The sequence below is a fragment of the Rhopalosiphum padi genome, chromosome 4 (assembly GCF_020882245.1).
Source record: "Rhopalosiphum padi isolate XX-2018 chromosome 4, ASM2088224v1, whole genome shotgun sequence".
In the NCBI taxonomy this organism is placed as follows: Eukaryota; Metazoa; Arthropoda; class Insecta; order Hemiptera; family Aphididae; genus Rhopalosiphum; species Rhopalosiphum padi.
In genome coordinates, this window is record NC_083600.1 from 13,425,406 (window position 1) to 13,444,018 (window position 18,613).

General features: G+C 28.6%; 1 protein-coding gene across 1 annotated transcript in view; it reads left to right on the forward strand.

Moving 5' to 3' along the window:
- LOC132929144 (protein O-mannosyl-transferase TMTC2-like) overlaps positions 1–18,613 on the forward strand; it is a 76,222-nt gene that overhangs the window by 43,129 nt on the left and 14,480 nt on the right. Inside the window, exons 7-8 of the mRNA XM_060994269.1 lie at positions 11,235–11,320; positions 11,497–11,735. Coding sequence (XP_060850252.1) covers positions 11,235–11,320; positions 11,497–11,735 — 325 coding nt within the window. The remainder of the gene's footprint in view (positions 1–11,234; positions 11,321–11,496; positions 11,736–18,613) is intronic.

Here is an 18,613-nt window from a genome sequence, read left to right on the forward strand (position 1 = left end):
ACATAATATCATGTTATGCGTTCGTATAATTTACAATATTTTTTTTTTGTTCATGACATAAACAATTTTTTTTTTTTAATAACCGCATTTTGTACGTTGAATATCCGTCTCCGTCGTTATAATTGTACGGCGTACGCCTGCACTGCGCTGTTTGTATATTATAATACCGCGTGTACGATGACTATAATAATATACATTATGTACACACACGTATACGATGAATGCGTTGGTTTTCGCGCATAATATGTTTGCTGCCTGGTGGCAAAGACCGCACAAAGCGAATAGCGTTAATACGCCCGACCATGTGTGTGTATGTGTGTGTGTTCGTGGACTTGCGTAAATATATATATTATGTATAGCGGCGAAGCGTCCTGGAAACAGCGAGTATAGTGCAGTGTAAAACGAAAGATTAATGAACCGGGTAACGCATATGCCGATATTCGCACGTTACTTAAGCCGAAGCAACTGGTGCGTGTGGTGTGAATGAGCGAATGTGTGCGTGTGTACGTCGTCGCGCGTTTATGGGCTGATAAAGTATTTTCTTGTATTTTTTTTTCCTCGACTTAACGCCACCACCGCCGCTCCGAGGTTTACAAACAACAACGCGCGCCCCGCGAAACGAAAAACACCGAGCACACTGCTGTTATTGCTTTAGATCGCACGCGATTAACCGTACACACACGAGCACACGCGCCCGGGCACGCATTAACGCGTAATTTAAGCATTGTCACAATATTTAAGTACGTGTGTGTGTGTGTGACCCAAGAGTTAAATATGCGTTCACTTGTACTCTGAAAATCAGTCTAGAAAATGGTAGGATTTGCTTTAGATTTGAAAATACGAAACGTCTTTATTTTGCATCTCTCTGCGGTAACAACGCGTAGGTTATTTAAAAGAGCATACGTAAATAGCGTTTCTACGGTTTTTAAAATAAAAAACTATTAAGTTGCATAGGTATAGGTACACGCATTTTATACATAATCATATAACCTAATCTTTATAACCATCTTATACACCACTACTCTAATCATGATGATGTAATAGTGTAATAATGTACATGCTTATCTACAGGGATTGGTATAAATTGAAATGCATTTTGTAAATATTAAAAAATCTATACATATAGAAGATAAATACTAAAAATGGGCATTTATCATTTTTTAATCCGTCGAAATACTGTAATTTTTTTGTAAAATATTTCTTAATTAATTAGTTTTTGTAGGTTTCGAATATAATATAATAAATGTTATATGCTTTTGCTTTTAACATCTTAAAAATCAAATAATTTGATTACAATGCAAATTAAAATGTTTATTTTTACTTTTTCATAATATAATAGGTCTACCGTATAATATTATACGCAATATGCATTCATCGTTATTAACCGTTTGTTAAATATTAACTCTATTACTCTAACAACAAGATAATATAATACATTTCTGACTACGTTTTATTTGCATAATGATGTTACTTGTCGTATTATAATATAATCGTAATCATATACACGTATTATAGTATAACAACTTGCTAACTTTATGAATAAAATTCAATCATGTAACATTGAAACTCCGGCACAACTTGAATGTGTTTGAAAATCAAAATATGTTACTAATATAATATAATACCAAGTTTAGTGATAAATTAAACTAAATAACTATTCATGGAGTATTGAATGTTGGTTCATACCTATATTATACATTTATAAATTACGAATGCCAAGTTAGAAAAAAAGGCACAATCACGCGTTTAAGTTGAAAGTTTACCTAAATATAAATGTAATATAATTATTAAATTTTAATTTTTTTTTTTAATTAACGTAACTGTAATCGTAAAATTATACATAATTAACATAAATTATTAAATGACCCTAATAAAATATTATACTTAAAACGAAAAATAAATAAATAATTATTCAATATCTTTCAACGAAAATTATTTGACAATGTTTAACAAATTCGTATTTAAAATATTTTTGTTCAACACGGCAAACAACTGAATAATTCATAACATATTTTTTTTCTACATTATGTCGGTTATCTGTGACTTTTTTACTGTCTAGCCATGCAGCCAAATAATTTATCCAAAATCAATAATCGTTTTAAAATAAATACAAGTATTTCAATTTTCAATACATTACTTTTTTAACATTATTTTAATTTAAAAACCAATTTATTCTTTCATTTTACTTCAAAGCATGATATTATTAATAGGTATTTAATATAAATATGAATATTATATGAAGATGGATTTATAAAATTAATAACAAATTATAACTGCAGTCTGCAGATGAATAAAAAGAGCAATAATAATATTACAAAATAAAAATTGAATAACAATAAAGTACTCATGAATTATGTCAAATTCATCGTTTTAAAAAAAATATAAGACCATAAGAATTCTTTATTTCAAACATCAGCTGTTATTACACTTTAAATTAAGAAATATAAAATAGTTAAAATTAAATTTGCTGTATTATACTGTATTTTATTGTACTAATATGTATTTATACAAATTTGTAAAAATTACACTATAATCATATTAGTTTAAATATTTAAAAAATAAATTTGTATTCGTTTATTTATATTTTAAATAGGTAAAAATAGTTCGTTAGAGAACATTTTACAGTATTATACATAATAATTTTAATTTGGTGTTTGTCTGTTTGAAGTATCAAGATAAAAGTAATTTATTCTGTAAAATATGAATTTTTTCTCAGGTAATTGTTTTTCTGTTGTCACTTGTATATCCCAATGTACTTATTATAAACATAAACACATTCAAATTTCTTACCAACATTTTTTTTTTTTAAAAGGATACATGAATTACCTTCCGATTTCAAAAATATTTTCCATTTAAATAGCTTCAAATTTTAGATAGTAGTCCTCTTATACTGGAATCGCCCTTAATAGATAAAAATTAATCAATTTCTAGTTTAAAAAATGTATTTTTTTTTTAAATTAAAAATAATTATAAACACGCGCATCGGTTAATATACAAATATATAAGAACTTTTAAACTATAAAAAAAATTAATAAATTAAATAAATTGAATAATATGTTAATATCAATTATTATAAAAAATGTATAATTATGTAAATAATAATAATTCAATAAGCCTATATACTAATTATATAATTTGTACATTTTTATATTAACATAACAATAATGAATAAATAAATATTTTATTGTCATAATTATATAAGTTATAGAGAATAATAATGTTTTTAATAAATAGATCAATATAGAAATATAATAATAAAATTGATAATACCAGTGAATATAGTAGTAAATAATTTAATAATAAATAAACTCTGGTCCTCTTCACATCACATTGCACTTTCTTATTGATCTCCTTTAAAATCTCAACTACATTCTAATTCTAATTCTAAATTATACCAATAAATTAACGAAACTATAACGAAAAAGTCAAAATTTCTGAATCTTATCTTGACCTATTCACCAAAAATTATTTTTTTTTTTATTTAAAGTTCATCGACTAAAATGCTGTCAATGAAAAAAACGACACCCAAACGATTGAGATCTTTGCAACGAGACATGGAAAATATAGTTAAAAAATAAATATAGTTAAATATAGTTTTTAGTGAAAGAAATGAGTTGAATTACTCTCAAAGTCGTCATCAACGTATAATGTATAATAAAGTATAATAATTATATACCTTATGTCACCACTGATATTCGATTTTCGGCGTCAGACCCATGAAACGGAAATGGAGTGTAGGTGGTGGTCGCGTCGCATAAACTATACCCGTGTATATCTGTGTACCATCGAAGGATAGAACGTCGTGATGACATTACACCGCACGACTTTTGTCGGGCTTGAGGAGGCGACCGTTGTGAAGAGAAGAGAAGCGGAGTATGCGATTTATGGTCTAAAAGCTGTTGGAATATAGTACGTATATACCTAAATATAATATAACATAGACAGTATATCCGTGTAGGCATACCATAGGTAGTATGTATATGTATATCAAGTATATATAATAATATACATATACGATAATACACATACATTCACCTCTCGGGTGGCCTTTTACTCAGCAGTGGCGAAAACACGCGGTTGCCGCGGCATTGGGGTTGAAAGATATTAATTCTTGTTAAATGGCCGTGTTAAATGCCGCGGCGTGTGCTCGTGTATAATCGTTCGGCGGCGGAGAACGGTAATTGCGCGCATTTCTCGGACAACAGGTCGCCATAAATTAGAAACAGTTCCGCCGACGTACTACTACAACGCGCCCGGTCTTTTCATCCGACCGTTGCCGCTCGCGATTCTTCTCAGTGCAGCTTTATTATAATAATAATAATAATAATAATATGCACGTGTAACTTTCAGCATACCGCGTCGTTATTTTTTTATACCCTTCGTGACCCACACTGGTGGAATTTATAACAAAAATTATATTATAATACAACAGTATAATAAAAATAAATTAATATTCTTTTATAGACCATCAAAAAAATTAAGAATGTAGATTCTTGAACCAATACATAATATTATTTTAGTTAAGTTTAGACCTAAATATTTTTAAATGGGAATAATATTGGCTTGTAAAATGTGGATAAGCATAATTCTTTTTTCTTATATATTTTAATATAAAATTAGTGTATAGTAACGAATATACAAATGTCTAATTTATTACTTTAAACAGCTTAAACTTGATACATTAAATAAAAAATGTTAATAATTCTAATTTTCTGTTTGATATTTTATTTACGATTTATAGTTGTTAATTTAATACAAACAAATATAATATTACAAAATAACAATTGATAGACAGAATATTATGCAGTTGGTGAAACTTGAATTCATTGCGTAATAATTATTTTCATCATATATGTATAGTATTAATATTATTTCTATAGATTAGATTCTATCCGCGTTTGTATAATACCTATATATATAATAATAGAATATGTACACGCTTTCAGCCAAAAAATGTGTAGTTAGATCCCGCGGGTTCAGCTTGCGACAACAAAATAAAGTATATTATAGTCGCTCGCCCGCTAGGTGTTTATTTCACCTCCGGCACCGCTCTTCGCCAAAAAACAACATCGTTGTTCTTATTAATTTTGTTATTATTATTATAATATGTAAAACGATAAAAAGCGCACTCCGCACAAAATAATCGGTTGATTTTTAAATCTCGTTTTTTGCGAACTTTAGCCCTGGCGTTTGAAACTACACAATATATATTTATTGTGTGTATTATACATAAATTATAAGTTATAACTGCCTAATATTTTATAAGATATGAAATTTATTGGTGATTTTTTTATATAAAATATATAATCCCGGGGTATCTACAATTTTCCAATTTAATTTTAAAAAACATACATGCGAGGTCATGTGATGCGGAGTGTGCATGTGCGTATATAGGATCATAATGACAAATGTTTTTAAATTGTTACCATGGTAGTTTAACACGTAACGAGTTTTAAAAATTATTACTTTCCTCATATTTTTGCGTTTATTATCTAATATTATACCATATTGGATTACAGTATATGGGTGGGTATATGAGTTTCCTACTGTAACTGTACATAATAAATTATATATTTTAATATACCTGTTTATCTAATCCAAATTTGTATTATTATTATTACTATTTTTGCAGTTAATTTTCATTTCCACCCTTATTTTTAAAAATAAACAGACAAATAAATTACTTTTATGATAAAAGAGTGTAGTTACATTTAATTAATTATAATATAAAAATAGTATTGTAGACATGATAAATTATCATTTAGATTGTCATTAAGATGCTAAGGATTATAATATTATCATTTTGAATCGATCGATTGGACTTTTTTATTTATGTATTATAATAACGTACTATACCTACTATTAATAAACGTTTCGAAAATCATTCATATGTGCACACACTATACACTTTTATAATTAAACAATTTATTTTAAAAATAATTATACGTTATTATATATTACTTTCCACAAAACTATAGTAAATTTAATAAGAGAACAAACTAGATGAGAATTTCTGGTATTTGAACAATGTTATTTGGAACGAGATCTGTACATGCTTAATTTATTTATTTCATGGTATTATATAACCAAAGTATGTGATGTATATATTGAATTTCAAATAATTGTAATCACAAATATTACATATTTGAAGTTATTTTGTATATTACATCCCATTCACTATATTTCCTCTTATATAATATACCTTTAAGCATATATTAACTATTTGTGTTCATTTCACTTTTCATTTTTTCCTTTTTTTACATCACGATAATTTTTCAAAAAAATAACCATTCCAGGAATGTATTTGTTTTATATTTTTAAAAATCGTTAAGAATTAAAATAATTGTACAACTATGGATAATAATGGAACCCGTATTAACAGTCGTATTTTCTAATAAATATGTACTGCTATTATCCATTACGTAATACTCTATAGTAATAAAATACTAAGTAATACATTATGTTCCTACACTTTAGTAGTGTTTTAATATCGTCTTGTTGTCTTTGTTACATAATATTGTTATGCACTTGCAAAATGTTATTAAGCTTGTGTGACAACTCGTTTGAGTAATTTTTAACTAATATTTTTTCCTACTTCCAAGCTCATGTTCAAAAAAAAAATTTATATTATTTTTTTGATTCATTAATTTTGTTTTTTATTTGTTAACCAATTTTATCTTTATAGGTTGTTTTTAACGACATAACAGGGCAACATAACTTAAAAAACTTTAAATGTTTATTTGTACAACTTATTTCAACTATATAATAAATTACTAGTTCAGCATTCAATAAATATTATATTTAAACATGTTCAAATTATTTTCCTCAGAATATGAACAGTAAAAAATATATAATTTAAAAAAAATACTTAAAATTATAATTCGGTTCTTTTGAAAATATAATAGTGTTATTATTACTTATAAGTTATAACTATCTTCAAACAATATAAAACACTATTTTTGAAAAATACAAAAATTGTATAGAATTATACTTTATAAGAGTTGTACATTTGTACGTTAAAAAAAAATCACCATAAAGCATTATATTATATACCTATATATAAATAATATATATGCGTTTAATGTGAAATAAATATACAACTTGATAAAAAAAATAAAACTGTAAACTGTATAAAATACATTTTAAAGTTAATAAATAAAACTTATTCTACTGTTTGGTATCCCAAGGGTCTGTATTGAAATTTTAATCGAAATAACCATACATAAATAGTTTGAACTATATTTTTATCCACCAGTAATAAAACTTTTATATTGGAATCTAGCAAATAATGCTTATTACTTGAAACTCGTGTGAGACGGGGATATATTTTTGAAACGTAATAAAAGATGATTTTCTATTACGTACCTTTATAAAATACAGCCAGTCAAGTTAAGCCGTTTAGTTTCTATTGTTTATTATTGATAAAATATCATATAGATTTTTTTAATTGTATTTTTGTTTTAACATTATACAACCATTATAACCATTAACCATCACCTACTGCTGCAGTTCATTAACGATTAATTATATTATAAATAAATGTATATACACTCAATACAGTATTATAATTTATAATAGCATATAATTATAATATGCATTAACATATATTTTTCGCTTTGATGTTTTTTTTTTTACAATACAATGTTGATTAAATATTTAAATAATGAATAAGTATAAAGTAATTTATTCATAGAGTATTGTCTATGTTGATTTGATTACAATATATAATATATTATAAAAAAGTTAGTTAAATTTACGAATTGTTCATTAGATCAACAATATTTAGAAATAACTTAACGAGAACTTATAGTAAAGTTGTACATATAGTTTGTATTTTTTTAACCGTTTGCTCTATAATTGTTAGAGCAATGTATACAAGTTATTTTCCATATAATTATATTATAGTTTACGAATTTGAGAAATTTGCATGTCAATGTGTTTTTAGATCTTTTAAGAAGTTTTCTCTTTGAATATAATATTACGGGACAAAAATCATATTTGAAAGGGTTTTTAATATTGTACAAAATAAATAGCCGCCGTTTCTAAAACTATCGTTGAACAAAAAAGTTTAGCCAACGCACGCCCAAATTGCACATGAAGTTAGTTACGACAGAAAAAAATGGCGAAAATTAATTTCCTAAGGCAGAAACTTATCCGTCGACAACAGTCTAGTTGGTAACACGTATAAATTGCACGTGTACGTGTCACGTGCACAGCTTCGAACTTCTCGGGGCGGAAAGACGTGAGTGTGGGTGTTTAGAGGGTAATAGTGGAGGGGAGCATTACGAGCGTCGTCGTGTAGAAAAGCGCGTAAGTCGACTGTAATTGCAATTTCATAACACCCCCAAAAAACAGCCTAACCAAACCTATAACGTAACCGGTAAAACGCGTGTATAAATTACATAATAATGTTTTTCTGTTGATTTTTTGTGGGCGCATTGACATGTGTTATATAGATTATCGCTGAGAATTTATGATTCGAATCTGTAGGTATAGGGGTTTTATTTTCCGGGAAAAGTGTGCAATTTTTTTTCCCCAAAAATAACGACTTATCGTTACCTACAGAATACAGGAGAAAATATTTATAAGGATAGGTAACTTACTAGAAGGTGTGGTGTCCAGTCCACTGAACCTCTGCACGTTTCTCTCTACCTCCCTTCCACAGCCGTGGTAGTTAGATGTCACACACAAACGTGAGTTACGTAAATATAGCGCTGTAAAAACATTTAATGGTCCTATACTATATTATCGTGTATAAATTGTACGCATTTTGCTCAACTCGGCTATTTTTATTAAGTTAAAATATATTAAAAAAATAAATAATTTTTTTTAATAAGATACAATTATATTAGTAGCCAATAGATTTACCTTGGTGAACTTACGTTGTGCCGACCGATATATTAATATATCTTTTATGTGGTTAAGAAGTAAAATTACTTAACCCTGTGGTATACGTATAACTAGACTTACTATAATATGTATTATATTATAATATAAATTCTCTATTTAATGTACCTAAACAAATTATGTGCACTGTAATGTTTCGGTATGTATTTACAATTTATATAATATATTTTATCGTATTATCGTAACATAAACTAAATATAAACGAGTATATACTTGTATACAATGTATAAATTGCCTAAATAATGTCCTTAATGAAAGGCGTTCGTTGTTTTTTTTATAAGCGAAAATTGGATGTCTTTATGTGCACCGATTAATAACACGCGTTCGGTGGTCGTAAACAACTTGCCGTTATTTAGCTGCAGCTAATACCGTGTGATTTCGTTCGTTTAATAGAAGCACTAATACGACGTATATGCTGAAATTACTACAATATATCTTTATTATACGTTACGCTTGGTAAGTAATAATACCGTTATGGGAGATACCTTATACAACTGGCTATATCAAGCGACGTTAAATAAAAGTATAGTCGACGACTTAATTGTGAAAATATCGAATTTTCAGACCTAGACAGTAGACATATTAATTCTTAATAATTCATTACGAAATTTAGACTTAAATTTTATACCAAAAATCTTGATGTATTTATCTATCTAAAAATTATACGTACAGTGAACTCTCGATTATCCGCGAGCGGATTATCCGTTGTCTTCCGCGGAATCATCTACATATATTTATGTATACAAAATGAAATATATATATCTTCACATTATACTTACATAATTATCGGTTTAATTGGGTCGTGATAGCCAATTACTCGATAACGACATAAAATACAATACGATTATTTAATACATATATTAATACTTTTTGGTAATTGTTGTTACGTTTAATAAATTCATAATTTTAATTTTTCGGATTATTCGCGGAATTCACTTATCCTTGGATACCCTGCCATTCTATTCCGTAGATAATCGAGAGTACACTGAATATATCATATAAAATGTACCTATACAATATTTTAACATAACGACGGCAATGATGATGATTATGTCATTATGATTTTCTATTTCGTCTCTTTGGCACTATTAACACTACAGTACACCTTGAATCTTGAAGCTCTTATAATAGTGCCGTGAATCACATCTGCCGTATAATATCGTTTATAAACGTAAACACTATATATCTATACCTAACCCTACACGAGAAAAACGGGTGCACATATTATACACAAGTACTTGAGAAAGATATAATATAATTTCCACTTTCTATATAATATTATATAAACGACTTTAGTACTGTCCGCAAAAACACATTATACTTTATACTTGTAGTGCTTTGTGCGTAAATATCCACTATGGTAATATACAGTGATAATTTAATAAATATTGATGGTTAGGAGTAGTGGCGATGTAGGATCGACCTTCGGAAGAGACAGCGATGGCTTCGTTCGGTTGACAGGTTTTCAGGAGCGTCGTTTGAAGAAGAGAAGAAAAATATATATATTTATTTTTTTTTGGTTGGAAACTATACTATATATATTATATAGTACTACGTATATTATAGTATGTAGCCTCTTGGAGAATCCACTACCGACCACTAGAAAGAGTAGATGAGTAGAGAAGCTCCTCTGTCAGCGACAGACAACGCACTCTTCTCTCTCCCTCTCCCGACCCCTACTTGCACCCTCTCTTGTCTCTGTATCTATCTGTTTCTCTCTCTCTCTCTCGTTCCCGCGTGAGTGTTTTTTTTTTCATTATTATTTTACCCCACTCGTCCAAAAACAAACTGCCTGTCACGTTTTCGAGAGATGCCATTCGGTCCCTATTTTTCCTTACCCTACCAACACCGCAGATGAACGGTGATGAGTGGAGGTGTACTATTAACACAATTTATGGTAACATTCCCTCTGTGCAGAGACTAATATGTTTCTGAAAATTAATTGAAATAATTAATTGCCAACTCCCTTAGACGACGTAACTGCAGCAGCAATTCAGGCGATATAAACGTTTATAAATGATTACAAGTCAAAACCGAAAAATATAAACGAAACTGCCGGCACCGCCATCACCGTGATAGGGTATAATAATATTATCTGATTCATATAATAAAATATAAAATACTTTTATGTAGACCACTATTACATTCACAATGTATGCAAATAAAATAAAATAATTCCATTATAATATATTATCGTATATAACTTGCAACAATGTACCCACTAAAATAACTGCATGTATATATATGCTATATTATTTACCACTTATTATATAAAAAAAATCTGAAGTGGTTACAATATTAAATTATTCAATTTTCATATGTTACAGTGGGAATCTGTTAAGGAACAACAAAAATTATGACGAAGCAATTTTGAGCTACAGGTCGGCGATCAATTTCAGACCTACATTAGCGTGTAAATATAATCTGATATAGTATAAAATATATTATGTTTTGTATATAATTTGGATGATAACAGTTAACACCCGTATAAATCAATATACACACAATTACAATAATTAGTAATTAATAATTAATAATTATTGTGATCATTTATTTAATTATTAATTTACAATTAAATGTTTATTGCAGTGGCCTATCTGAGTCTGGGTGACTGTTTGGCAGCTACTAATCAATACACTGAAGCCGAAGTGGTGTTGAAAAAGTGCCTATGTCTGGATGGTTCTAGAGTAAAAGACATTAGGTCACACGTGGCCGCTAAAAAGTCGTGCGTGTTACGATTAGGCAGAATGTTCGCAACGATTGGAAAACACCAGGAAGCAGTAAAAGTATTCAAATCAAGCATTAAATCTGACGAATCTTCGTCGCAGGTAATCATTTTTACTTTATATAAACTATAAAGACCGCACCTGATCTTGAAAAAAAATATTTAATATTAATTATTAGCAAGTGCCGCGGTCGTTTTGAATTTTGATATATATATAACAATGTAATAATGGCACCGAAATATTAACTACAGCGATTAAATATAAATTCAATAGTAAAATATATTATACATCTTACTATTATATATTAACGAAATGGACGTGCGATAGCATCCAATAATTACCAATAATGTGTTTTCTATAACATATAGAACTCACACATAGTAATCGCACTATAGTGCTTATATTGTAGACACAAAAAAAAATACGACTTGTACTTAAAGATATTAAATATACGAGAACAAATTACTACGGTTTGGCATGGGAAACAGCAGTTAAGATATAGATGTTTCTAACGCCGGAAAAAATAATATAAATCGATAAATACGACAATATAATGATTATAGTTTAGAACTATTTTGACGAAATAAAAGATAGCTTTATTATTAAGTCGAATATTTCATTCGTACATTATTTATTTTATTGTGTTATAGTATTTCTGTATGAAATTCGATATTTTTTTGCTGACGGGAGTGTTAAAAAAACTAATAATAATCAACTATATAAAAATACCTAGTTATACATATACGATATATCTATATTGCATACGTACATTTACCATTCCAGGCGATAACCTGTGTATTGAATTACGGCGCTGATGTCATTTTTATTTTTAGAGCATATATTCGAATAACAAGTGCTAATAAAAAAAATAATAAACTCCTTGTAATTTAATACAATCATCTATCTAATATATCTACGCATTATATATATAGCATATAGATAAATAGGGGTCGTCGTTCAGCATATCCAATATCAATAGTTGTACCAACGTTAAACGTCGTATTATATAGCAAGAATACATCAGATTGAAAAAAAAATCTCACTGTGTTGTGTGTAGGTACTTACTAACACAAGAGAAAATAATAATAAAATATAATTTATTTGATGGAATAAATAATGAATATTGCACGAGGCCTTCCTCGATGTTACTTATATATACTCACTCCCCAACCCGTATAAACCAAATACTTCAATACAATAATTGTATATAATAATAATAATAATGATAAAACTTCGTATGTTATTGGTTAAGTTCAAACTTTGTTGTAAATGCGTACCGTACACAATATATATTATAGGTTTATGTATTATATAGTGGCATCGGGTTTTCACACGGGAATTTTTTACTCCAGTACTTCTAAAGGGTTATAATTTGGAACTGTATAATAAAATTGCAATAAGTGTTGAAGGTAGCCGTCGGCTATAATAGGCGTCAACGAAGGAGCTGCAAATTCTCATTACACGCTGCCAGTTTTTTGAATGGAAACGTTAACTCACACGCCTGATGCGCTCGCACGTACAACAATCGTACTCACACACGCACAAAACACACATAAATACACGCCTTCGCGTTTACGTCACTGTATTGTACACGTTTTGCAGTGAAAAGGCTCTGCAGACATTTTAATTTATATCGCAATACGACTCGACTTCAGTTTGTGTGTGTGTGTGTGTGTGTGTGAGAGAGAGAGAAAGAGAGAGTGTGCAGTTATTAATATGATGCTTGCTGCAAACACACGCCACCCAAGAGAGGAGAAAATACTAAACTCGGCGTTTATTATTGTTGTGGCTGAGATCTTAAATTTCGCGAGCTCCACCGGCCTATTCCCCAGCGACTAAATGGTTATTAAGAAAATGAAAACCGGAGAGAAAAATGTACTCACGACGTCGTAATATCATATATATATATATATATATATGTAATACTCCACTCTGTATTCTAACAGTAAACGCTGCGCCGGGCGCAACCGCAAACGGGATTTTATCGTCGTCGTACGTTGTTGTTAAAAAAATAATAATGATGATGATGATGATGATAATGGTTGTATATAGTATAGTATGTCGTCCAACAAAAACAAACATTAACACTACTATTTTAGACAACATCATGTTTCTTTTTTTTCGATTCCTATGGCGTGCGAATCAATTAAACATCGTTTGGTTATATATAATTTATATATATATATATATATATATAGATCGGTCAGGGTCGCACATAAGTAACTACATGCTACAACACTGCAGGATAACCACTACTGTATTTTCATAATGATTCGAGCGGACAAAATCGGTTTTTGACTACGGAAGGACAAGGGCTATAATACTATATTATACAGGAAACGGGCTGAGAATAGTTTACGGTGGAGGTAATACGTGACGAGCATTTAATAATATGCAAGCTGCTAAGTCAAACATTTCGGGTGCGAACAACACGTCCGTTGTTTGTCCGGTCGCACGGATTGTCATTGTAATACTATAATAATAACGTTCATTTCGGCGATGCTTATAAAATAACAAACACGACATCGGATCGATTTGTATACACTGTTCGTATTATACATATTTTTATAATAATATCGTCTAATATTGATAATATTGATACCAATTTAATATAATGCAAGGATACCGAAAGAGCAGCTCTAGGACTAATGCTCACGATAAATTTATTGTATATAATTACTTATCATTTTTCATAGTGAATTAAATGTTTTTATTAATTTCTTTGATTAAATAAATATATTAATTTAATTTTGTTGTCACCCTAGAAACTTTACGAGTTTCTAATTATGTCACTTCTTAACCCTCGAATAATATTAATTAATAATCATTGTTATAATGAGATCCACTATAAACATAACCATTCACAAGTAATAACATTCTTATATTTATTGCAATGAGGTAAGCTACCTTTACTATAATAAATAATATTATATGTATCTTATTATAAGATATTAAATATGTAGGTATATCATACAAGATAATCCTTTTAAAGTTAAACACTCATTTTCATGAAAAGTTTCAATATCTAAAAAAGATATTATAAAGTAATGACAAACAAAATTTTTAAATTAAAAAAATCATAATTATTTCAATTTTTTTTATAGTTTAAGTTTTTTGTTGTATTTTTCTATGAATTTTAAACGAGTAGTTAATTATTTGTAACTAATAAGCATTTAAAATATAGTTGTTAGGAGCGGAGCGGGGCCAATGAAATACCCCGCAAATGGTAAACGGTAGTTCACTAGTCAACCGCTCATCTATGCTTAAGGTTTTAAATACTTTATATATTATAACTTATAAGTTATAATTATAAATAATTAACTATTCATACGAAATTTTATATTTATATATTGACATCTTCAAAAAAATATTAAACATTAAACAAAACAATTTTTTTCTAAAATAGTATTTTGTTTAATGCTTTGATAATATTAACTATAAAAGAATTTTTTCCAAAAAAATGAAAATTTCAAGAAAATGGATTGTGTTTACGTTTTAAATATTCATAGTGTACAATGTACATACTGTACACGATATATATTTATAAGACATTTTTTTTTATTTACTGTGAATCCGCTTTGTTATAACAATAATAATAATAATACTTGTCCGTGCACATATTTTTCAGTTATTTGTTCTCGGAAAACGAAAGAAGGGATTTAAATTTCACCGGAAAATTTTCTGTAGTGCTATTTATAATAATAATAATAAAATACCAAAGTATTGAAGACTATGTGTAATATTCATGGTCGTTCGCCAGGGAATTCGACACCTTATATATACGCTATACGGTTCAATCAGAATTCGCGCGCACACCTTTTGACGATCAAATATTCGATCTTTCTCGGTTCGGGGTGCGCGATAAGAATATAAAATATAAAGGCGACCCGTGGTAAAGGCCAAAGGAAAAAAAATTCACAAAGACTACCGATGTGTTACACCTCGTTTTTACTTTCCTTTCAATATTATAACCTATCCGCCCTATCCGCGGTGAAACCGAAGTATTGAATACAGTAACGATAACGTAGAAGTCCATGTACACATATATAGTATAGTATTAGTATTAGTAGCTGTAGTTGTAGTTGTGGTTATGGTAACGGCGACCATAGTAAAATGCGGTGGATGGATAAAAAAAAATACCTTTTTAGGGCTTATGATTAGAAAACGACTATATACACACTCGGTGAACGTTGGGCAAAAGCCCTCTCTTTTTTTTGTGCACCTGCCTATTATTGAACGTAAATAAAGTAAAGATCGAATAATTTATGAAGCTGACGTGCTGAATATATACGTACATACTATATTATATATTAGACCACGCGGTGCGTATCAAAACCACATTATAAGGCGCCCTCCACGTAAGGTCGGATAGCAAAAGGGGTGGGGTGAGGGTTCAGGAGATGTCGAACGGATCGGCTATACAAGGACGGGAAAGGGCGAGGTTAAAGGATCAAAATGATGTGTCTATTCATCGTTGCGGCGGCCGTCGTGTGTGCGTGTCGTAAAGAACCAAAAGGTATAGTACACATTACACACACATACACACACACACACACACACACACACACACACACACACACACACACACACATATTATATTATATATACTTCACGAGAATTTACTCATGGCGGTATATAATGTTTGTGTGGCATCTCTCCGGCGTATAGTAGGTACGCTTATATCGAAAGTAAGGGCCTAATCCGATTGCTCTCCTACTGCGGTGGCGGTGTCTTCGGATGGCAGTTTTCTATTCACAGCCGTTTCCACCGCCGTCGTCGTCGTCTTCGTCTTCAGATGATACGGAGTTATAGCACAAATAGTGTATAGCTACTCCACTGTGACGGTGAGCGTTATTAAATTTCCCTCTGGCTGTCGGTTAGGAAGTTATACACACACGCGCGCACACAACAGGCACCCTCGATTTTTTTCAATTGGCCGTTCTCCGACTATATAATAAATATTATGTACATAATACACGGGTGTATTACGCGTGCGGTTCTCTTATTAAAAGCACATCTCCGACCTAAGTAAATTCAATATTATATAATATAATATAGGTATATTTGATTGTCGAGTATGTCGAAGAACTGAATTAAACTACATAATATTATAAAAGACTAAAATAGTCACCATTACATTAATATGTATTATGTATATGTTATTAATTTACTACTATTTCAATATTATAGAGCATAATATTATATCGTATCTTCATTCAATGTAATAACATCGTCTTCAATACAAAATAATAATTATTCGAGTGCAATTAACTATTGTTAAAACAGTTATTTATATTTTTAAATGTAATAATTATTTATTACCAACAAATAACAATTACTATATTATATATACATATATATCCGATTTATACGAACATTATTGTTTTATAATTGTAATTAATTCCATTGTTATAGAAAATAAAAATTTACATTTTAATAAATTGTCCAATAAAATAAATATATGTTTCAGTACAATTATTATTTAAAATAAACATTATTTGATGTTTATAGAAGTCAGTCCAGAAAGTTATTACCCTTATTATGAGCTAAATACCGATAGTAATTTAAACGGAATAATATGTAATAAGAAATTCATAAAAATTGCCAATATCCAATATTGCCATCATATTATATGACAGTTAAATCTAAATATTTAAACTCATATTTTAATAACTAAATATAGATATAAATATTGTATTACATACAAATATACGTTTACCAATTTCTTTATAATATTCCTAATCGATACCCTATTATGTTTATCATCGCTATAACAAACAGATCGAATTATTTTTATTGCTTTTCATATATTATTATTCGTTACGAAAATAAACGTTATTTACGCCAGTTTCAAAGTATTACGTTGTAAATGGTATTCGGACAAACAATTTTAAATTCCAATATTGTGAAAACTGCAATTGTGTCGTTTACAGCAATGAAATATTTGAAAATAACATCATCGGTAGACACTAGATATCTTAACTGTATATTATATTGTAAACCTCCATATAAAATTATAAACGGCCATATAGCCGGAAGTGATACACCATTAACGCAGAATTCGGTTTGTACTATGTAGTAAACAATATTAATAATGACAGCATTTTTTTTTCATCCAACAACAAAATAGATGTTAATAATATAGTTAGTTTTATTAAATAAAAAAATATAATATCATATTCTGCTTTTTTTGCTATGGATTTGAACATTTTTAATTTCCTAACTTTTTATAATATTCCTTGTAGAGTTTAATCGACCGTATTGACCAAAGCCTTTCCTATTCATTTTTTCTAATAAACATATCTTTTTTATCTATTAATTTTACGATACAGTTGTAATTTAAAATTACTATCCTAATAGTATTCTCTGTAAATTGTAATACAGTATTTGAAAGTGCACTTGTGTACAGTCTATTTTTGCTTAATTTGTAGTATTCATACATACATTTTTTTATTCTCAAAAAATAATTTTTGATTTGTTTCAATTTCTTGATTAAAACTATTATCTATTAATACTTCAAGGTATATTAAAATTTTAAATTAAAATGAAAACACAATACAATATTTTAATAAATAATTGTGTATCCTGTGGTGATCTGAGTATTCTAAGTGAAACGTTCTGTTTGTTTTTCAATATAAAAAAGTAATATGCTTATACATTATTATTTATTAATATAACTAACATAATACAATAACAACTTATGATAACCTTATTCTGTTTTCTATATTAAAATTATCAGATAATATTAGAGCAATAAAATGGTGTAGTATAAATATAATTAATAATATTATATATTACAGTATTTTCAAATAATTGTAATTAAATATTAATTAATTTTTATACATTAATTTTTGGTCGTTTTAAAAAAGTTATGTTTAGAAATGTAAACTCATATAAATGCATATAATTAGTTTTTTACATTTATGTACTAATATATAAATTAATTATATTTATATATATTATATAAATACGTAAACATA